General features: G+C 40.1%; 1 protein-coding gene across 2 annotated transcripts in view; it reads right to left on the bottom strand.

The window, feature by feature from the left end:
* Nucleotides 1–950: 950 nt before the first annotated feature.
* The window catches only part of ptpdc1a (protein tyrosine phosphatase domain containing 1a), a 35,983-nt gene continuing 12,728 nt past the window's right edge, over nt 951–24,205 (bottom strand). The window contains exons 2-11 of one of the 2 annotated variants that reach the window (XM_053653154.1): nt 18,856–18,966; nt 17,045–17,225; nt 16,758–16,838; nt 16,562–16,680; nt 15,056–15,193; nt 12,651–13,469; nt 12,406–12,536; nt 11,480–11,665; nt 4,264–4,374; nt 951–4,104 (exon numbers count right to left, since the gene is read on the bottom strand). In XM_053653154.1, the coding sequence (XP_053509129.1) occupies nt 3,994–4,104; nt 4,264–4,374; nt 11,480–11,665; nt 12,406–12,536; nt 12,651–13,469; nt 15,056–15,193; nt 16,562–16,680; nt 16,758–16,838; nt 17,045–17,225; nt 18,856–18,958 (1,980 nt within the window). In that variant the 5' untranslated portion in view covers nt 18,959–18,966 and the 3' untranslated portion in view covers nt 951–3,993. Of the gene's footprint in view, nt 4,105–4,263; nt 4,375–11,479; nt 11,666–12,405; nt 13,470–15,055; nt 15,194–16,561; nt 16,681–16,757; nt 16,839–17,044; nt 17,226–18,855; nt 18,967–24,205 lie in introns of both variants that reach the window. The other variant, XM_053653153.1, reaches the window with a different exon arrangement.

Raw genomic sequence — 24,205 nt, forward strand, 5'->3', positions numbered from 1 at the left:
GATCTATCACAGGGTTCTTCAAATCTGCAGTGTTTAGCTACACAGCTTGGTGAACCATAAGCTTTGTGTGCTTCCATTGCCTTTCTGCTCTTCTGCAGTCTCCTTTTAGTTTTACATTGGAGGTACTATTTCTCCAAGGGGCAGCTTTAATTATCCCAGAGACAGTTGGGGAGATAAAGAGGGGGTAGAGATGATACGAGCTCCATGAAGGTTGCAGCTGTATCAGCCGTGAGATAGTGCTTAGTAACAGTTCTCTGATCACTCACAGTGTTAGTACATGCTGAAATTTCAAAGAAGACAAAATAGTGGTCAGAAATGAGAATGTCAAGTATCTTTGGTTCATTAATAGCTAAACCATATGAGATCACCAGATCCAGTGTATGGCCATGTTTGTGTGTGGGGCCAGATACATCCTGCATAAGGCCAAAAGAGTTTAGTAACCCTGTGAAGCTGACAGTCGATGGATCAGAGATTACATCCATATGGATGTTCACCAGTAATTAACACATTCATAGTCAGATAATGTCATAGAAAGCAGTTCCCCAAAATCATCAAGAAAACCATTGTTAAAGGGTCATGAAACCTCCCTCTTTCAGCTCAAGTCTACCTCTCAATGTTTTTGCAAAATGCCGCTTGAATAGGCATGGATGGCTGTGATGCTGAAGAAGGGAGGGGGAGTGGGCGTGACAGCGAAAGGCAGGAGAGGAAGGGGGGGGGGGGGGCGAGTCTTCTGAACACTCACAAAAAAGATGGATAAAGTTTGCAGACGAGACAGAGGACTTCTCTCCTCCTGAATCCCCAGGGCTAAATGGAGACACAATAGAAAGCAGTGCAGGTCCTCTGCCCTATCTATTTAAACCATTAGCCCCTGGTGTGACTATGGAGGAAAACATCAAATAAAACCGGAGGCAGCGTGGATGGGAGGAGTGTCGGAATTGTAGCTAGCTAATAGGCTCGAGCTTTTCACGAATAAAAGGCGAAGGCTCGTCCCTTCAACACGGACTCTCGTTGTATAGTTTTGCACACGACGGCCAGCAGAGCTTTAATCGGTTTAATTAGCTCAACAGGCAAGTAAAACTCTCATGGTTAAAAATTAGACACGTACCTCATTTGAAGGGATGGAAAAGTCCTCGGGACTGAGTACCGCATCATCGTGTAGACGCAAACTGCTTTCATGAGCGAGTCCGAAGTCCACCTTTCTCCAATTCTCATCGCTCTCCAGAATAAACACACTCGAACTCTTACACCACTGAAACGAACACCTCCGACCCATTTGAATGCCTCTCGTCTACTACATCTGTAGGAAAGCACCACGTGCTGTCACGAATAATTTAGAGACAGCATCTTCTCATAGGATAAGAACACGCAGGCTCATGAATAATTATGAGACACCGACACGTCATCGAAGTACTATAGTACATTGCCACGTCACCGCCTGCGACTGAGATTTTAAACCAGGAAGACAAAAATAGCGGAGAAAAAGCTCAAAATTAACCAGTTTTCTCCTACAATTAAAATGAACAGATTGTCTTTTATGATGTGCGATACGAACACCTCAGTTAAAATCCCAGCAAATGTAGTTTAGTGTTTCATGACGCTTTAAATCTAGAAGGGTGATAGATAACTAATAAAATAACAGCTTGATCACCCTTGAGATGCACTGCAAGGTACTCACATGTTTCAAATTTCCCCCAGAGGAATCTATGTGCAACATAAATTATGATGGTATAGACAGGCAACACCCCCGACCTTCTTATTCATTCTAGGGACGCAGAAGAATTTAAAACCTGGGAGGTGCTTACCTTGCTCAATGTGAAATATCTGACACTTAATTTTACATTTTAAAATATCTATTCAAGTGTGTTACTTGTTTGAATATTTAGTTTCATGTGCCTGTTAAGTGCAGTATATCTACACATGTATTCATTCTGACATTTTTATTAATTTATTATTTATAACCTTGCTCCTACTGTGAATATATAGCACTTGATGCGGACATGGTATTTGTTAACAAATTAAACACCTAACCCATTCCTAATAGTCCATTAGTGACTTAAATCTGGGATTTTATATTCTGGAAATCAACACAACCAGCTCATTTTATTACAATAGTTATTGGCATGTAGATAAGAACAATAAGTGCCTTAAAATCCCCAACAGTCTGTCGTTTAGACATCTGAAATCAGATGCTTTTTACACTTTCCCACTAGTTCAGGTTAATGCTCACTTAAATATTTCATATACAATCAGTAAGAGAATGAGGCTGAAGTCTAGTTAGCTACAGTGCTTTTTGTCAACAGACAATGTTGACCATTTACAAAACAGCAGCGTAGTAGAAAATAATGCCATTAAAATGAGGCAAAGGACATTCCACAAAAGCTTAGACACAGGCAGAGTATCTGTATCAACATACAAACATTTTCAAATACCATGTTAGATGTTAGTTGTGTTGTGAAGGCAGTGCTGAAATACACTATATGGCCAAAAGTATGTGGACACCCCTCTAAATGATTGACTTCAGATGTTTCAGCCACACCCACTGCCAACAGGTGCATAAAATCAAACACCTATAGCCACGCAATCTCCATAGTCAGTAGAATGGGTCGTACTGAAGAACTCAATGAGTTTACACTTGGCCATGTCATAAGATGCCACCTTTGACACAAATTAGTTCCTGAAATTTCTGCCCTGCTAGATCTTCCCAAAAAAAACAGAACTTGGACACAGGCATGGCAGTTCTGAAGCAACATACAAAAAGTCTGATGGAAGTATCTGCGTTTGGCAGATGCCGAGAGAACAATACCTACCAGAATGCATAGTGCCAATAGTAAAATTACATAAGTGGAGGAAGTATAATGGCCTGTTTCAGGGTTTGGATTAGGCCACTTAGTTCTAGAGAAGGGTAATGTTAATGCTACAGCATACAAAGACATTTTAGACAATTGTATGCTTCCAACATTTTGGGAAGGCCCTTACCTGTTTCAGCATGCCTGTGCCCCTGTGCAGCGAGATCCATAAAGACATGGTTTGGAGAGTTTGGTGTGGAGGAAGTTCAGTAGCCTGCACAGAGCCCTGACCGCAACCCAACTGAACACCTTTGGAATGAATTGGAATGTCAATTGTGAGCCAGGCCTTCTCGTCCAACATCACTGCCCGCTCTCACAAATGCTCTTTTGACTGAATGGGAAACAAATTTCCACCGACGCGCTCCAAAATCTTGGAGGCTGTTATAGTCGCAACATGAGACGCCAAATCCATATGAATGCCCATGGTTTTGGAATAGGATGTCCAACAAGCTCATATAGGTGTGATGCTCAGGTATGCACATACATTTGGCCAAATAGTATACCTGGATTTGCATGAATAAACAACATACATTTGCTACGAGTTATCATATCTAACAGAGCAAACCTTGAATTGGTTTTTGTTTTCTTATTTTTGTCTTAAAATTGCTTTACTATATACTATACTTTAAAATATGCAAACATTTAATAAAATATGTTGCACAGTCAATATATTTGGTTTTCATGTTAAAAAAATGGAGGTACGTTTAAAAAACGAGAAACAAACAATATTGTGACATAGTGCGAGACTTCTTTTGTAGAACATTACTCATACCTTTCTAAATAATAACTTCTAAATAAATAGTGGTTAGTTAAATAATAAATATAAGACCCCAAAATGCTCCATCATAGTGAGTAACAATGACAACTGAGAGAACAATGTACATGTGGCACACACACACATATATATATGGCAGTATTTAACAAAAAAAAAAAAAAAACACAAATCACCCAATCTGATGTGTGCATTGTGAGACATTAAATCACATTAATTTAAAGAATAACAATGACAATAAAGCACCGTTTAAGAACATCAAGCCTGCTGACACCAACACTATAGAAAAACACAACATAGTTCTTTCAAAAAATATTAGTGCAGTATGTATCTAGCCACAATGACCAGGGTGATTATGGGAAGTGGCACAGACACTCAACTCTGTATTACTTCTATCACCTTTCTTCTCATATCACTCAGAACTGGGACTAGAATTTCCATAAGAGCTTTATAGATCAGCTGTCCATTCTCGGAATCATTGGTAACCTGGAAGAGATGGAAAGCCCAGCCAGAATTAGTGCAATAACCTCAAATTCAGTTCAAGAAACAAGTTGGGAGAGGGGTATATCTAAAGAATTCCATTGTTGGTTGTTACTCCCATGCAGTTTCTCGAGCATGAATGCTTGTCAAGCAAGAAGAACTCACCCTAGTGAATGCTTTGATTGTACGATGAAGAACAGCCGTTTCGACTTCGTCCGGCAATGTCATTAAATGTGCAGCACAGTCCAGGATACACAGAAGGGTTTGTTTGTGGTCCTACATGACAGACAGAAACCGAGATTGTGTTACTGAATCCTCAAAACAACAAAATATAATCAGGAAAGTGAAAAATCGTATATTCCACAGCACCTTAAAACAACAAAATGAAACATGTATCCAAATAAGCTAGATCAGTAACCAAAATAACACGCCATCTGCAGTCCCAAACAAACTAAATGTTGTAAATACCATGGCACTAAAGTCCGGCTCATAACTGGTCCTGACAAACCATATTATATTTTATTGTACTTCTAATATGTTATTCATCATTCCTAAGAAGTCAATTATCTCACAGAGATGTTTGGCAGAAGCTCTGCATAATTTAATGTAGTCTAAAAATATATATATACAGATTTAGAAAAGTGTAAAAATGTAACAATTAAAAATGAGTTTAGAATTGGTGACAAGTTTCAATTTGTTGCTGTTCCCTTAAGTTGACCTGTGCTGGGAAAGTCAACAAGGGAGAGAGAAAACAGAGTTTGTGAATATACAGTGGTGCTTGAAAGTTTGTGAACCCTTTAGAATTTTCAATATTTTCTGCATAATATGACCTAAAATATAAATCACATTTCTAAAAGTCCTAAAAGTAGAACCCAATTAAACAAATGAGACAAAAATATTATACTTGGGCATTTAATTATTGAGGAAAATGATCCAATATTACATATCTGTGAGTGGCAAAATTATGTGAACCTTTGCTTTCAGTATCTGGTGTGACCCCCTTGTGCAGCAATAACTGCAATTAAATGTTTCTGGTAACTGTTGATCAGTCCTGCACATCGACTTGGAGGAATTTTAGCCCGTTCCTCAGTACAGAACAGTTTAAACTCTGAGATGTTGGTGGGTTTCCTCACATGAACTGATTGCTTCAGGTCCTTCCACAACATTTCTATTGAATTATGGTCAGGACCTTGACTTGGCCATTCCTAAATATTAAATGTATTCTTCTTTAACCATTCTTTGATGGAATCTTTGTGTGCTTAGTGTCACTGTCTTGCTCCATGACCCACTTTCTCTTAAGATTCAGTTCACGGACAGATGTCCTGACATTTTTCTTTAGAATTCGATGGTATAATTCAGGATCGTTGTTCCATCAGTGATGGCGAGCCGTCCTGGCCCAGTTACAGCAAATCAGGCCCAAAACATGACACTACCACCACCATGTTTCACAGACAACATAAAGTTCTTATACTGGAATGCAGTGCTTTCCTTTCTCCAAACAGAACGCTTCTCATTTAAATCAAAAAAAGTTCTATTCTAAGCTGCGTGATCTTTAACAAGATATATAGAAAATTATATACTTTCAAGCACCACTGTAAATGTTGGTGAGGGACTGACTGTTTTAGCTGCTACAATATCAATGATAGCAAAGACTAATGTGTGTGGACATTCTGCAACATTAAATGTAACAAAATATTTAAAACATAAAAATATTTTAGGGGAAAAAAGACCTAAAATAACTTGGTTGCCCAAGTTTACATACCCTTTTTAATGGGGCATGTGACTGTGCTCAAAATTAAGCAATTACATTTAAAATCATGTTCAAAAGCACATCTGTCATCAATGAAGTGATTCTGATTAACCCTTGATTTTTGACTTGATTTTCTGGTTTCTTCTGACTGCTGAAGCCATGGTCCACAAAGAGCTTACAATGCATCTACAGATTCTCATTATCAGATGGTATCAATCAGGTACAAAGAATTTCCAAAACTTTGGATGTACCAATGGACCACCATGAAGGCTATCATCAAGAAGTGGAGAAAATGGGGCCCCACAGTGACTATCATGAACCGGATGTCCCTCCAAAATTGGCAAAAGGACAAGACAAAAACTTATCATCAGGGAGGCTGCCAAGAGACATTGGCAACATTAAAGGAGCCATACACCAGTAATATCCACAGACCAGTAATAACCAGTAACATCTGGCAAGTACTGTTCACTACATGTATGTGACAACAATCTCTTATATTCTTCACATGTTTGAGATAAACCCAAAACATCCAGGCCTGCCTAAATCACCTCAAACCATGTGGCAATGGTTTGCTGAGCTCAAGATAGATTTGGGTATAATTCTAAAAGTTAGGTTTGGCACAAAAACAAGGCAGCTTATCACCCAAAGAACACCATACCCACAGAGAAGCATGGTTAGAGAGATCGTGTTAATAGTTGAATGGTGTTTTTTACCTGTTCCCTCTCAGCTCTAATTAAACACACTGACCTCTCTCCAGACTAGACTGCTGATGACTAGACTGCTCAAACCTCGGTCATCACAAACAGAGAAGCTCTCCTTCACAGAGGCAGAACTACCAATAACCTCATCCACCCAAACAGTTGTGGTAGGTGGGTTCTGGAACTGCCAGTCCACACAGATTTAGTTTGCCATTACACTCTCTATTCCTTGCATGCCTAAAAATACCATCAGATCTGTAGACAGCTGTGTGCTAGTTTCTCTGGCCAGCTCAAGTACACCTGTTGTTTCCGACGGTCTTAAATTTTCCCTTTTTAATGTCCGATCTTTCAGCAATAAGGCTCCATTTGTCCATGATCTCATTGCAGACCTAAAAATTGATTTTGTGTGTCTTACTGAAACTTGGCAAAAACCTGATGACTTTTTTCATCTAAACCAAACAATACCAGCAGGATTTGTTTACATCTATAAACCCCGCTCTTCCGATAAGGGGGAGGGGGGGAAGGCTAGGGCTGCACAATTAATCGGATATCGATCGCGATTATGATTTTGACTGCCCACGATTAAATGAACATGACTGACTGCGATATTAACGTTTAAAGCGATATAAACATCCTCCGCTAAAACTCTGCTGCAGATCAAATCAAGCGCTTCCTACACTTACAGGCAATCACCATAGAGTGGCGCAGGGATGACGTCATTTTGTAGTGCCAAAACCCCGAAACAGAGTTAGCATTTTAGCCCTCAAGCTGCCAGCTTTGCTTCGAGCTCTAGCGCTTTGCGCAAGGGGAAATCATGACAACGTGAAGCTAAATGGCACTACAGAGGTTGTCGGGGACATTAAACGTCATCACGCCGAACAGGAAAAAACTTTGCAGATAAACTCAGGGCTCTACAGTGCGACCATTTCACTCATATTTGTGACTGAAAAGTATTTTGTGCGACTGTGAATAAATATTTATTCGCACCGGTGCGAGTGACCTGTTCGGAGTTGTATAATACAATTGGAATAAAAACTACAGGAAGTCCAAAATGCATCTACACCGAGCAACAGCTACTTTCACACTGCTTTTCATCTCCTCAGTCAACCGAACAAGTGTGTAAATACTGCAGAGAAGCCTTTATGATGACAAGTAACTCTGCACATAATCTGCTTCTCTCAACTTCCCAATCTCACAAACCGCAATCTTTTATTGAGCCCGCAAAATGACCTGAACTTTCACCTGCTCGTGTAGACACAGCGGCTTCGCGCGGACTAAATTAATAATAATGCTAACACTACAAGGTGGGTTTAATTCAAACTTCTTTATTAAATAATTCCTCACGAATCATAATCAAGAGTAGCAGCTGTAAACATGCAGTACACTGCCGCTCTCCTTCACTAACTCTAATTCACTCCATTTAAACTCACGGTAGCCAGATATCACTAGAAAAGTAAACTCCAGTTTCCATGTTTTGTTTTAACCCCCCCCCCAAAACATAATATCAGCAGACATGGAACACTGTACTGGGGGAACCAATCTAAAACTGATAAACAAAAATAAAACTACTAAAATGTAAAGATAGAAAATGTGCTTAGTTATAAATAAATCATTTCATCTAAAAAAAAAAATAGATATTACAATAACTTAATAAAATATAAATAAAATGAGAAATGAAATAATGTTTAATTACTATGGGTTGCATTTAATATCAATTTGACATTAAGCTTAGTTCGCTATTTCCTTAGAAAGCTGTTAGCCTTTTTCCTAATATGGATCATTTTTGTGTTAGTCTACTCTTAATTAGGACTCTCTATTGTTTTTAAGATATTTCAAAATAAATATTTTATGTTTGTTTATTTATCAATTAACCAACAGTATTTCTCATTGCTATTATTTTAACTCAGTTAACAGTGACCATGAGCAGAGAGCTTACATTTAACTGTTTATGACAGACCTCTTGATTAAAGTTTAAACAAAAAAAGATCGGTATCTGGATCGGTATCGGCTGTAAAAATCCTGATCGGTGCATCAGTAATGAACACCATTAAACTAAAGCGCTTTGCATCTGACGGGTAAATGAACTCACCCAATCACATCCTATATGAGATTATTCAGATATCTACACAATATACACAGAGCGGTTCGAGAACTGACTCCAGCCCAGAACCATGACAGTGGAAAATATCTAATAGTGTAGCTTTAAATATATTTAAGAGGAGCAGACTGCAAACACTGAACATTGAGGTTTATTGTATTTGTTTACCAGGTAAACAGGTTAACGTTGTTTTTTGCATACAGTCTGTAAAATGAACTGAAAATATTAAATGTAGTTTGTCAGAAGGTAAATTAATGTGTCATGGCTCATACCATGTTCCTTAATTCTGTTATAACTGACCAGCTCAAGTTTTCTCATGCTACTTGTGTGTTATATTGTGGCATGAGAAAACTTAATAAATGTGAAAGTGCAATAAAAATACGTTGTCACTAAAATCAATTAATAATCGTGATAAATAATCGAGATCTCAATATTGATCAAAATAATCGGGATTATCATTTTGGCCATAATCGTGTAGCCCTAAGGCAGGCTTGCACTCATTTATCATGAGAACCTAAAATCACCCCAGTTTCAGTCTCAGAGCCATCCTCCTTTGAAATTCTGGCCATGCAACTGAAGGGACCCACTCCCACCATTGTAGCAGTGATTTATAGACCTCCCAAACCTTCTGCTATATTTCATACTGAACTCACATCTATTTTAACAACTGTGTGCTATGTCCCCAAATGTTATTATAATGGGAGATTTTACTATCCATTTCGATAACCCCACTAGCATACTTTATAAGGATTTTCAATCCATCAAGGATAGTTTTGACCTTCAGAACTGACCAGCGTAGCCATAGACATCTTCAATCTTTCCCTCACCCTGGCTACAGTTCCTTTCTGCTTCAAGTCCACCACCATTACACCTGTTACAAAGAAAGCCACAATCTCTCTTCTTAATGACTACAGATAACTGGCTCTTACACCGGTTCTCATGAAGTGTTTTGAGAGTCTTGACAAGTCACACTTCCTGAGCACCATACCCACAACCCTGGACCCACTACAGTTTGCATACAGGACAAATAGAACCACAGAGGATGCTATTTCTTTTGCCATTCACAAAATTCTAATGCACCTGGAAGATAAGGACAGTTATGCCAGACTACTTTTTATTGATTATAGTTCAGCATATAATACCATCATTCCTTCAAAACTCAGAAACAAGCTGCATAACTTGGGGCTGCCTCCTGCACTGTGTAACTGGATACTGAGCTTCCTCACTGGCAGACCTCAACATGTTTGCCTCAGAAAACACTCCTCCAATACCCTCATAATGAACACAGGCAGTCCTCAAGGCTGTGTACTGAACCCTATGTTGTACACTCTCTTGTGTCGCTGCCCAGCCAAACAATGTCATCATAAAGTTTGCAGACTACCAGAGAGAGGTGTCCGAACTGGTCACATCGACAGCTTCTCACAATCTCACACTGCACATCAGTAAGACCAATGAGATGGTAGTGGACATGAGGAGGGGTGAGTGTTTCTATTGGCCACTACTGATCTGAAACTCTGAGGTACAAAGAGTGGACAGCCATAAGTTCCTTGGTGTCCACATTTGTGAGGACCTCAAGTGGACAGAGAACAAGTGGACACAGTGCAGCTGGTAAGAAAAGCCAAATCAAAGACTACAATTCCTTTGGAGACTGAGGAAGTTTGGCATGTCTCCACAAATACTCCACAACTTTTACAGATGTGCTGTAGAGAGTGTGTTAACCTGCTGTATAGCTGTGTGGTCTGGCAACAGCCATGACAGGAAGGCACTACAGAGGGTGATCAGGCTGGCCCAGAAAATCACAGGGGCCTGATTTCCCCTCACTGCAGGACATCTATAATAATAAAAGAACCTACAAATGAGCTAGTAACATCATCAGCGACCCCACCCATAAGTTCTTCACCCTCATGAAGTCTGGCAAGCGGTACTTGGGTATATTGTTTTCTTATGCCCGTTTACCCTGCTGTCTTGAGAGGAATTGACAAAATAAGAATTTAATTGTACCAAGTACATATGACGATAAAGATCTTGAATTGTTTCTTGGGTTCCCTATACACAATAAAGGTCACATATTAGATTTAGTTTGTTGTTCTGGTATCTTACCATGTAATTTTAGTGCGACTGAGTTCCCCATTTCTGCCCACAAGCTTGTCTAATTTGATGCTCCAGTTTCCCTAAATCTAAACTAAATCACCATATATCTGCTCGTAATGTTAAAAATGTTAATCATGGTGACCTGAACAGATTAATGGAGTTAACAGAATTAATAATTAGCCACTCCTCCTCCGCGTTGGACCTGGTAAATCACTATGACAGTCTATCCTTTATACTGGGTACCTTGGCCCCCCTGAAAACCCGTACATTCTCATTTATTCACTCTTCTCCACGGTATACCTCCAAGCTTCAACAGTGAAAAGCTCTGGGCCGTCATTTGGAGCGGTTGTCTAAAAAAAACTGGACTTACTATACATAAACAGATTTACTCTAATCACCTGATATCTTATAAGAATGCACTCAGTGCTGTGAAATCATCCCATTACGTAATATTATTAGTTCTGAACAAAGTGGTTTTCATGTTAAGGCTGATCGGTATATAAACTGCTCATGTGAAAGATGTTTAACTCTCACAGTGGATCCTGTTCAACGAATTTAACAAACTTAATTAAAAAATTTTTGTACATCAGCGTTGAAATCTGTATGACTCCAACAATGGAGTGTGAGATTTTTAGACCATCAGAGATACAACCTTCTAGCCAATGAATTTGGAGTCCTATTTATAAGGCTAGGGCTTATTCAATCGTGTAAAATGTTTAAGATTGTACCATGTTCTTCTTTTACCTTGTCCATGATGCTGAGGGCTTGCAGAGGATTGTGGATGTTCTGACTTAGAGCCTCCACATCCTCTTTGGTGATGACTGGCTCCTTCAGCTGCTCCAACCATGACCACATGAGAGCAGAGAGCAGCAGTGGGTTGCGCTCTATGCAAAGCCTCTCCCACGCCCCTTCTCTGCAATTTAACTCCGCCTGAAAGGCAAATAAATAAAAAAAAGGACCCCCTAAAGGTCTGAGTGCTGATTTTAATTAAAATAAAATATAACACTGATTACCAGACTGACATTTATTACCAGAGGTGCTAACATTGCTAACTTGATATTTAACAACAATCTGCAGAAATGTCTGGATTCATAAGCAACCAGCTGAGTGTATAAGCTTACTTTATACCACTGTTACAAAATTAACATAACTGCTTTAATCTTTAAAGTCCCATATCATCTCCCTTTCAGTGAATGACCACTGCTTTAAATGACAAAGCTTTAGCTGAGAAAGAAAAGTATTCAGATGTCTTGCATATTGCCCTAGCAAGGGGTTAACATTTTGTAACGGCTAAACTGTAGATGTTCGGCACTTCTGTATTACAAATTGCTAAGCCTCAGGAGCTTGCCATGTGACTTATGTGAGAGATTGACGTGACATGTTGCTCAGCACATTAGTCACATTATGCAATAATGAACAATTAACCCACATTTCAAGTCTGAATTAAAATGGCAGGCAACATTTTTAGGACTCTCTTGTGAAGTAATTTTGTCTAAATATGCTATGCTATGTGACCAGCATGTTTATATATTCCAGTTACATAAGGGATATTCACCTTAACCACTTGTTAAAAACTGTCTAGAATGGTAAGCAACAACCAAGCTAAACGTATACTAGTTTTTGTTCCATGAAATAAAACCCATCCACCATGTTGGTGGATATTTCTTTACCTGCCACATTGAAACAGCATTCCTTAGATTCTCCTCTTCTACATCCATCATGAGAGCCCTAGCCACCAGCACGCGGCGAACCTCTGGAGAAAGCTCAGTCTGGAGCAAGAGGAAGGTAACATCGCTGCTTCCTGTACAGGTGACATGACATCTTACTGGCTGTCTTTTACCCTGGTCTAACTTTTCTTCTGCTGGTAACCTGGGCATTATAGCTGCGCTGCTCCTCGAAAACCCCAAACACTTACTGCGCTTTGTCTCTCTCAATGGTATCTGCTTCCTGCAATCTGATGAGACAGCCATATGTTCCACCTCTCTCTTGGGTTCGTCAAGGGAGGCTGAGGATCCATCTAGAGAGTCGGGTTTGGAAGCGATGAGGTTTTCAGGCGTCAACAGTGGTCTGGAGACCTGAACATCTGGAGTTTCTGCTAACCTACTCTGAGACACACAGTGCTCACTCAGGAGGTTTGCCATGCCTGGGTGCCATCTGAATCCCTTAGACCTGGAGTCCAGGGTGTGCAGAGCAGAGTCGCTGAAGCTGCGCAAAATCTGAGCTTTATCATCATCACTTGCATTCTCAAACTGCTCAGGAGGGGGAGTGGACGATTGCAAGGAGTGTGGCAAGTTCAAAAGGATGCCCTTCCCCCTCATCTCTTTTCCTAGCTGCTGCAAGGCCTGCTGCGATATGGTCTTCTCTACCTCAGCGGTCAGGTCAGGGATCTCAGACAGGTATTTTTCCTCTGCTGTGTGTCTGTTCTCAGCAATGTCTAGCAGGAGCCTGCAGACCAGATGGACTATCTTTGGCACATGCTTCATGTGGCGAGCCTCATAGCCATGCAGCAGATGTCGCTGATGTGTCAGGTACTGCGACAGTGTGACAGCATGTACTCGTGGTTCGACACTCGTGAACACACAGTGCAGTGGTGCTACAAAACGTGCAAACTCACGCACACACAGTAACTGGCCTCGTGTTTGTATTGAGCTTGGACGCTTCGCCCGCACAAACAAGATGGCCTGGTCTGCGCTCATCCGTGATGTGAACACTAAATAGCAGGCCAAGAGAACACCTGGAAACAAAAACAAAAAAGGCAGACAAACAGATAGATAGTTTATCTAAGGGAAGGGACTTAATACAGTAGACACACAAACAGTCTTAAGTCTATAAATACAATTATGAATAGACACTAAATAATAACTATAAAAGTTCACTATTACACTGAGAAATGCTTAATTGATGACTAATCAAGTACTCGTATTGTAACTACCTCAAATACGTAAAAAATTCACAATTTTTTTTCTTTGGTCTGCCATGAAATATAAAAAATCCGTTTAAAAACCAGACCTAATTTTTTTTTTTTTTTATTACATGGGAATCCATGGCACGATGCGATCACTTATTACTCGTCGTAATGCTCCTAACGAGCATGAAACACAAGGAGTTTGTTGGTCTGCATTAATGACAGCAAGCAACTTAATTGAAGCCAAGTGTGCCAATACTTTAATCTGAGTGATAAGAGAAGAATGTTTAGGGTAGCGTAGTAAGATTCTCACTTAACAAAGTCATATTTACATGGGTCTGCCAACAGGAGTCACTGTTTTTCTATGGGTGAATTTCAAAAGGTAAACTTGTAATATTCTACAGCATATAGAGTTAATAGGGAACAGATTGGGTTAGGGGGCAGTGGGTCTAGGTGTTGGTGGGGGTGAATCTCAGTTGTAATATAAAATCAAGAACTATTTTAAACGTCAGTCTATTTATTTTTTCAATATCAAGCAATAGCGGTTTTTTGGGGGGTTTTTTTTTGGTCCGTGTTCGAGAACAAACTGGCCTGAATTGCACAGCTCTAGTAAAAACCTGCATTAAGCATACTGTAATTCAGGGTTGTCAGAGTCAGAAAAGGCCTGCAGAAGTTCAGATCTGTTTTCACTACCCTAACACATCAAACGGATTTAACGGGATAAATATAAAGCCATGCATCGCTGCAGTTTTACAGGAACGTTGATCATTAACGTGTAAATGCATGTTACTACTGCAGGGGTCGGGAACCTGTTGCTCGTAAGCCATATGTGGCTCTTTCAGAGATTGCCTATATCTAAACAGCGAGGAAAAAAGAAATAAAAACAAATCACGAAAGCTAGTGTGTCAATTCAATTAAAACTCGACATATTACATAGTTTAAGATATTATATACTTCATAATCGATGCCCGTTTGACATGTATACACCAACCGATTGAGATGTGGCACAACAAGCTCAAGTTTCACTGGACAATGTGAAGCAGCGCGGTAATTTCCCAGTCTAATTCATAAAATCGGTTGAAAACTACACAGCAGGTCTGTTTTCAGTTTTTTACAAAGGCTAAAAGAAAAAAACTGACAATAAGTATTGTTCTTTCCAGTAAGAATGGATAGACGAATTTGCATATTTGGAAATAATAATAATAATAATAATAATAATATAAACATTTTTAAAAAATTATATTTTGGGTCACTTATGGCTCTGCCAGCTGAAAAGGTTCACAGACCTCTGTACTACTGCATCTGTGATGATGACTAATCAGCAGAGATACTACAAATGTGCATTTCGGTTGTATAAAATACTATAATAAATGCATCCTATTACTGCAGGCATGCCAGCACAGATGAATGTTAACCTGTTCTTCCAAGCCCGGCATGACAGTGAATGGCCATCTTCCCCTCCTGCACGGCAAAAGACATGACCTTCACCATGTCTAGGATGGTTGTAAGGGAGGCTACCCCGTAGTCTTTCCATACAAAGTTGTAGAAATAGACTGAAAAGGTATTTACACATGTCAAATATTAAACACATTTCAACAGTCAGACACACAAAAAAAACAGGATACAGGATTTTGCGACTTACAAATGAGGAAATACGAGCAAAGCGATGTATCAAGTGGAGAACAATACAAGTAGTGCAAGGTTTATAATCGAGTTCTAGAGAAGCAAAGTGCGCAGAGTAGAGTTGCAAGAGCCAGAGTTTTTTGTTTTGTTTTTTTAATAATGTAGCGGTTAGCATTTTAGGGGTTAGTTATGTGCTCACGGAAGAGGTGGGTCTTTAGCTGTTTTTTGAAGATAGTGACAGATTCTGTGGCCCGGATTGAGGTTGGAAGTTCATTCCACCACTGAGGAACAGTTAGCTTGAAGGTTCTGGAAAGAGACCTTGAGCCACGCTGAGTATGCACTACTAGGCAGCTAAGCGTAGGGTCGATCACGAGGGAACGTAAGCCTCAAGGAGAGTGTTGAGGTAGGAGGGTGCTGTTCCAGACAAAGTCTTGTACGTGAGCATTAACGCCTTGAATTTGATACGGGCGGCTACAGGAAGCCAGCGATTCTTGTGCTTTTTCGCCGAAAACCACTTGAATTGACGAAATTGCAATTGCACGGTCTTTCGCAGTGATCTTTGTTGGTAAATGAGACCTTTTCGCTGTACTCATGTTCGATGTGCGTGAAGAGGGCTTTGGCAGAATTCCTGTTGTGATGATGTCACGTGGCGTGTTGTGATTATGTCACATGATGCGTCTTGACCCGAATCCAATTTGGATTTTGGATTGGATTGAATCCAATGACAATTTGTGGTCATTTTGAAAAATTACAAGCTCCTGCCAATATTGCGGCATTTCCTTGATTTTACATTCATTTCTGCAATCGCAAAATCCTGGAGGGACTGATAAAACTGCATGATGAATGCATGTCATATTAACATGTCAGATAAAAATGTTGCCCATATTATGTAAACAAATAAAGCAATGCTATTTTTCTATATTAACGTGCGGAAAAGCCATTTGCAAAGTTTGAGTGGCACATGTAATGACATGCTGAAGCCTGTGGAACCTTTTCCCTAATGCGCTTTCCTAGACTTTGTTGGCTGTCAGCAATGCATCTATCTCAGGAGAGCTTGTTAGGAGGCGCCGATCCTGTACTCTCTCTAGGTTTATAACAAACATGGGCTCACACGTTATTACACGCACTTTAATACAAAATGCATTAGAAATGGACTCTTTCCAGCATCGAACTCCTTGGATAACCTGGACCACAGAGATAATATTAGTCAGAAACAATTAGTTCTTTAGTCAGATAAACTCCACCAAGGAGTACAAGCCTGAATCTATTAGCCTGATTAAGCTGCATGTGTGACTCACTCCCTGCCTCCATGAAGACCTCTGGGTGGTAGGTGAATCCACTCTCTGGCTCCAGGGGATAGCCACAGCTGGCATGCTCTCCTGGGCGCTGCAGGTTAATTATGGTCTTTAGTCCGCATCTGGGAAGAGACGGGTGTAAACAACGTCTCCTCGGTGTTACCTACTTATTAGCATTAACAAGCAGAGCTTAACCTACCCCAAGAACTCGTTGATGATGTTGTATTTTTCAATAATCTCAGTGGACGGCCTTGCCATGGCTAATAACTTGTCTGTGATCCTGATGTAAACAGAATAGAGGAGACAAAAATAAATAAAGATTTCATGTTTTTTTTTTTCCCTTGCCATCTTGTCAGCAGATTCTTATCAGGCATCTGAGATCAGATTGTCTACTTCTCCAGCAGCTAGTTCAGCCCTGCATGATTCATTCATGATATATTTAATAATCTTTCCTTTGCTTTACAAAGGAGATGAGATATGGCTTACCAAGAGGAGTAAAGTCCCTTGATGGCTTGTTCTTCATCACTCCAGCGAGACGGGTTTTCATACTTGCAAGCTCGTCCTCCACACGCCATGGAGCACTGCATGTGGCCTGGGATTACATGCCTCAAGGTCTCACCCACCTTGGTGTACTTTGCCGTGGGGACCCTGACATTGGGTCTGAAATCTGAAACCAGAGCCTTTTTAACATAAATAGTATTTTCCATGTGAACAGTCATCTACATCTCAATGTACCAGCAATGTTAAAACCTTTAAATACTGCATGAAAAGATCAAACGACTGTCTGTTGTTATTTTCAGCCCATTAGCACAGAATAATGACCGAGAACACTCAAACCACAGAACAGATGCAAATGCCTCATTTCCTGCGGATGACAGAGAACTCGACCATTCCAAGAATATAATTGTCTTCAGGAGGTTCCTCAGACATGGAAAAGAAATTGCAAACTTTGGAAAACCGAATTACATTCGCATCCATTCAGTGCCGCCTGCTCATCGGCCATGCTGACGGCTACCACGACCTTCTGAGAGGACAACAAGAGGACGGCCGGGTTACACCGCCGCCTCCTCCTCAGGACTTTCTGCATGTCCGTCCTCACTATGAGGAGTGTGAAAAGAACACAAAAGAAGCAACGCAACTCGGTTGCACTCGAGGCAGTCTCCATGGTGACCAGTGTCCAAGTCAGTGGGAGATGGAGCAGAGGTTTCGCTATGAACACATCTCAGGTAGAGAGCAAATTGCTTGATGTGTTGGAAAGACAGATGACTCATTTTCCACAAGTACTGCATAATGCAGAGATGCAATGATGGCAGAAATGAGTGCACAATCGCTCTGCTGCTAATGTATTCCATTTGAACTATAAAAGAAAACATTTCAGCTAAAAGTGAAATGCTTCTTTAGAGAGAAATTGGCCCACCTCATTTTTTAAAGAATTAAATGCTTAAGGCTTATGTTCCTGACACAACATACAGTACACGAAACTTCTATAGCCGAATAAATGATGTGGAGAAAACTACTGAAACATAATGTTTTATCCAAAATCAGTAGTCATGAAACACAAGTCTCTGTGCAGACTCCGGAAAGGGAACAGGTCCGGCCCCAGATTGATCGATGTTCTTTTGTTTCTCAATCATTTACTTTCATGTATTCAATTTTAAGCTTCAGATATGGGTAATGTTTCTTAACAGAGATTTAAAAAGTGGTCCTTCTTTAACTGAATGCATTAACAGCAAAATCCTCTCCACAAACAATGACAGAAACATGCTTTGACATGTGCATCCTTAGTAGCCAGACACACAATAGTGGTTACTAGAATTTCACTGCTGGTAAAACAAAACCGCAGCAATCCATACAAAAATATGTCACTTCATTTACACAAGAGCTGCAGAACATAAGAGCTGCTTCTGATGTGAAAAACTGAGTAGGTTCAATGACAAACTGCACCTTAATATCTTCAGATCAAATGAGTGGGAAAATATATATCATTTAAAAAAAAAAAAAAAAAAAAAGACCTGCATTAAGAATAGATAAATAAAGTTCCACCCATGTTCCAAACAAACTAAATGATTATTTATGATGATATTTATATTAGAGCTTAATGTCTTTTTACACTGTGCTAAACAGGGACTCTAGTATTAGATCAGACATTCATTTTCACAGCAATACACAGGCTAGCCTACAAGGTAACACTAATCCTATAAGGTTCAATACTTTTATTTAGGTGTTATTTAGAAGATACAAACACATCAGTGTGTGTGTGTGTGTGTGTGTGTGTGTGTGTGCGTGCGATGACCTACCTGGCTCCATGTCAGTGATGTGCTCTGCACTGTTCCCTGCACTGCTGCTGCTGCTGGAGTTGGAGTAGGGCACGTCACTCAGCAGACTGACACCTGCTGCCATGGCAGAGCCTGTAAGAAGGTGGAGGAAAATGTGGCATCAAACGGCTGAGAACAAAACCCAGGACGGCAAATAGAGCAAACGACAGAGAGCGCATATAATCGCACAGTTGCAACAGGCACATACTGGATCCAATGGACCCATGGGGCTGTAAGCCACTCCCTTCCATATGGTTGGAAATGAGTCTAAAATGACACGATTGTTGCTACTTGAATAGGAACATAAAAAGGAATCATCACAAAAATATGCTTTTCTGCATATTTTCAATATGAAGTTATTGACAGATTCCTTTTAACAGCAATCAAAGGAGCTTTACAGAAACCTGGGTCTAGATCCCTTATGAGCGTGCCAAAAGCAAAAGTGGCAAGAAAAAAATAAATTCCTGTAAGGCTGTGGTTAAATGTGACTACACATACATGAGCTGATGCAGCAGGTACATATTCGAAATTGCTCACACACTCTCTCCTGCATACCTTTCATACACCTGGAGCTCTGTTCATAAGGGGGCAGGTCAGACACTAAACCTTTTGAGCAGTTTTGACCACTTCCTCCAAGATGGCAGGAGTTGAGGAGGTTATGATAACATGTCTTTGCTATTAAACCAGTCTTCCTGTGACGACAGCTGTAATGCATGCCACGCTCTTTTATGTTTAAAACAACTTTTTTTTTTTTTTAATGAACCCATCCTTCAGTCATACTATTCCAACACTCTTTAGTCATTTCCCTTCTCTAACTGGCTGTTAAATCCGGTAAGTAATGATTGTTGAATCTGGTGTTTCTGGCCAGGGAAATCACTATGTTGGACTCCAAAACTCCAGCACTGCCATTGGTCAGTTCAGCTTTGCAGATCTTTATATGATTAACCATCAATACTTACAGAGTACATATTACACATATAATATGAATGTCTAGTACAGTAGATATCATCTACTTATTATGGGTTGGAATAACACCATGAGGCTGATCTTGAAATCATTTTTGCACCGGAATGTTTGCACCTGTAGATTTTACACCCGAAATGTTCATTAGTTTCCAACTTGTTTTGTGCTTAGGGAAATTGTGTGAGCAAGTATTTCAATTTGTAGGAAAAAATAAATAAATAAATGCAACCACCACCAATTAATGAGCTCACCTGCATGTCCTCTTCTTCTGTTTCTAAATAAAGAAAAGGGGTTTTTTTCCACCCAGTACCTGGGGTGCTTCTCAATACTCAAAATGGATGTTTCCTCGCTCTTCCGTCCTCCAGCCCGGGACACGGAAATTGATCGGAATCAGCCATCTTGGAGGACATATCGATTCTCTAATTGCACCGCGAGGAGACGAGGAACGAGGAAGCTTCCAGAGGAGTTAGGAGCGAGGATACACAGGTGTATCCAATGTGGAAGTGTTTCTTCTCAAAAAAAAAAACATGACACACGTATAAATTCCCCTCCTCCTTTACATCTGCCACAGTCTCAAACAAAAATTCCTTTGATGATGATGTGATGGAATTTAGTGTGAAATATAATTCAGCAATAATATGCCTACAATGAGTATTGTAATTAATTGATCTTTGCATGTTTGGATATGCAAAGCTGCACTAGTTTATGTATTGTTTATTCATTCGTTGTTGAATAACCCAGACACTTCACATATCAGTGCATTTTGCATTATTAAGAATGTTTTTATTAACCAAGCGCCAACAACATAACGGCACAAAACAAAAAAGCATAACGGCAGATCCCTGAAGCGCAGTGAGGTAATCCAGCTGAGCACGGTCATCATTAATTGACGTCGCTTTGAAGTGACGCTCGAGAGAGCGAGAATATTCCATCTGACTTGCTTCTACTCCTCTCTCCTCGCATCTCATCCTTGCATCCTTCCCTCACATCCTAAGGGGATGGAACCAAGGCGCAAGGAAAAGAAACGAGGATGCACAAATAAGAAATGAGAAGCACCCCTGGTGTGCAATTAAGTGACCTTCTCAGTGTTAAATCTATGAAGTCCTGCATATCAGTTGCTCGCATTATTCACATTACACTTTTCATAAAAGCTTATTCTATGCAAAATGCCGAGGTGATCGCCAGTGGCCTGCCTTGAACTTGGCCTTGTATCAATCCACAGCTTTGGATTTTACTGCATTACACTACTTATCGATAAAGCAAAATGTAAGCTACTCTTTCTTCAGGTAACATACATCAGTAAATGTGAGCAGCATGCTTAGGTTCAAGATATTCTAGGTTCAAGAAATATTAGGACATTCATGTGATATGCGGTGTTTAATTGATGCTGTAAAGTGAGCAGAGGAAGCAGGGAAACAAGTCAAGCCTCATTTACATTGTAATGTACACTTCTTTGGTTCCTAACAAAGTGATGTGACTGAAATAGCACCACAGGAGGCTTTGTTATCCTCAAACATGTTCCAAATGAAAACATTCGACCACATTTAGCAAATATTAGCACAATTTCATCAAGAAGATTTCTGAGGGAGGGCATTTTTATAGATCAAAACACCATGCAAAGTTAATACATAGACAAGGCAACATTTGTTTTAGTTGTGTTTGCGTTTGTTGATACAATGTGATAGAACAGTGGTCATTACGGTCCAATTCTGTACCTCAACTAAGTTATTAAAGGAGTGTGTCTGAAGATATATACCAGGGACAAGCGTTTGCTCTCCGAGTCATAAATCCCCACAGATCCCAGTGCTCTTACTGTGACATTTGTCTTCTCGCTGCCCCTTTGTGTTATCCTTCCAATTGTTTCCACCTGTTTCCTGTGTAGCTCCCTAATTACTTTGGCTACTTATACCCTCTTGTTTCTGTGTTTCTTTGTAAAGTTTTGTTTCACGGCGATGTGTGTTACCGAGCCGTCTTTATCGGGTTTCCAGCTCTCTAGCTTCAATGTGACGTCCCAGTTTGACCTGTTACCCGTTTCTCTAGTTTCCGATTATGGATTAAACATCTTATGATGCTGCCGGCAGGTTTCTCAACCTCTGCAGCGGACCATGATAATGATTTTGCGTCAACACAGCGAGTCAATGTGTGCAGCACAAGACCTTTCGTGCTGCGGAACCTAAGCCCAGTAAGCTTTCCCTAACATTCTCTTTAGATTTTAGGTGCGTGTCTAGGGATTACAAGGCCACTGGGAGGTGACTAATGCTGTGTTTGAGTGGTGCTAGGAAACTGAGAAATGCCAACTTGAACCAACTTTAATAGGAACACCTGTATACCTGCACATTCATGCAGTTATCCCATCAGCCAATCATGTGGCAGCAGCACAATACATAAAATCATGCAGATACAGGTCAAGAGCTTCCGTTAATGTTCACATCAAACATCAGAATGGGGAAAAATTGTGATTCCTGACTTTAACTGTGGCATGGGGGTTTCAGAAACTGTTGATCTCTTGGGACATTCACAAAACTACAATCCTTAGACTTCAGTATAGTATGAAAAACAAAATGCATCCTGTGAACAGAGGGTCTGAAAGCTGAATCACCTTGCTGAGAGAGATCAGAGGAGAATGACCAGACTTGTCTGAGCTGATGGTAACTCAAATAAGCACTCTTTACAACCATGGTGAGCACAAAAGCAGCTCTGAATGCACATCAAACCTTTTATTGAGGTGAGGTGGATGGACTACAACCACAGAAGACCCCATCAAGTTCCACTCTTGGCAGCCAAGAACAACGATCTGAGGCCATCATGGGCACAGACTCAACAAAACTGGACAGCGGAAGACTGAAAAAAGACCAGGTGACTTTTTTTTATTTATTTATTTATTTTTTTTAATATATCAGGCAAAAAATAGCCTGCACTCTCTTTCATGGTAACCATGGTAACAGTATGTTAAGCACCGCTAGCACTATATGGTCAAAAGTACATTGACACCTGACCTTCGAACCTATATGTGGGCCTTCCCCAAACTGTGGCCACAAAATTGGAAGCACATAATTGTCTAGAATGTCTTTGTATGTTGTAGAATTCAGATTTTCCTTCACTGTAGCTAAGAGGCCTAGCCCAAAACCTGTTCCAGCATGACCATGCCCCCATGCACAAATTGAGATTTTTAAAACCATGGTTTGACAAGATTGGTGTATAAGAAGTTGATTTTTTTTTTTTTTTAATTAATTTGTAAGTCCTCATTTGTAAGTCGCTTTGGATACAAGCGTCTGCTAAATGAATAAATGTCAATGTATGAATTGTTACTAGGCATGAGTCAGAATTTTGCGGCCTCGAATATCACAATACGAAATACTGGCAAGAAAATTTTGCTTCTCTGAGGTGTATTGTACTATTTCCATTTAATATTCATTATGAGCTCTACCTCTTCTTACACACTGGGTGGTAGCACCAGAGGTAGTAGCATAAAGAGCATGAAGGGAACCTACTTGCCTTGAAGCCCATAGTACACTACTTTTTCACACTATCCAGAATTCCCAGCAGATCCATAGCATGGCTATCCGATGGGCGGTTACTGTAAAACACAGTACATACCTGCACTCCAGTTTCTATCATGGCTGGCCTGACCGCAGTCTAAATACAGGCTAAAATCATTGCCTGTTTGCTGCACGTGATGTAAGTCGCACTCTTGTGTAAAAACTATTCAGAAGCTCGTTGTGTTGTGCTGGCAGTGGTGTTACCAAAAATTCATTTCGGTGTGATGAGGATATATACAAATTTAATCATGATTGCATTCTCATCTGCACAAGTAAATTGGTAAGTGTGATGCGCTCATGCATTTCAGGTAGATGTCGGACAGCAGTAGGAGCGGTGATGACGCCAATTTGCTATTTAATCATTTAAAAGTACAATCTACCGTCAAACAATCGTTACATATTAATAAGATACCATGAGGTAAGCCATGAGATACATACCTGAAATTATAAATCCTATATATTGCGTTGGGTCGATTTGATGTCATTAAAATTTTAATACAATTATTTTGTATGATTTACTTGTAAATATCATGTCAATATCATCTTATGAAGCCTGTATCGAGATGTGTCACATATCGTGGCTCTAGAGTATCTTCTAAGCCTAATTGGCTAGTCCTTCTCGCCCAGCATCAGTGACCGACTACATTAATGATCTTGTGACTGAACGGGCACAAATCCCCAAAGCCACGTTGCAAAATCTAGTGGAAAGCCTTCCCAGAATAGTGGAGGTTATTATAATAACAGCAAAGAGGAACTAATGTTCAGGACATTGGTCAGGTGTTCACATTGGGCAAGAAGGCCTGGTGCACAATCAGAGTTATAGTTCACCC

Source organism: Ictalurus furcatus, chromosome 21, assembly GCF_023375685.1.
Source record: "Ictalurus furcatus strain D&B chromosome 21, Billie_1.0, whole genome shotgun sequence".
Taxonomy (NCBI): Eukaryota; Metazoa; Chordata; class Actinopteri; order Siluriformes; family Ictaluridae; genus Ictalurus; species Ictalurus furcatus.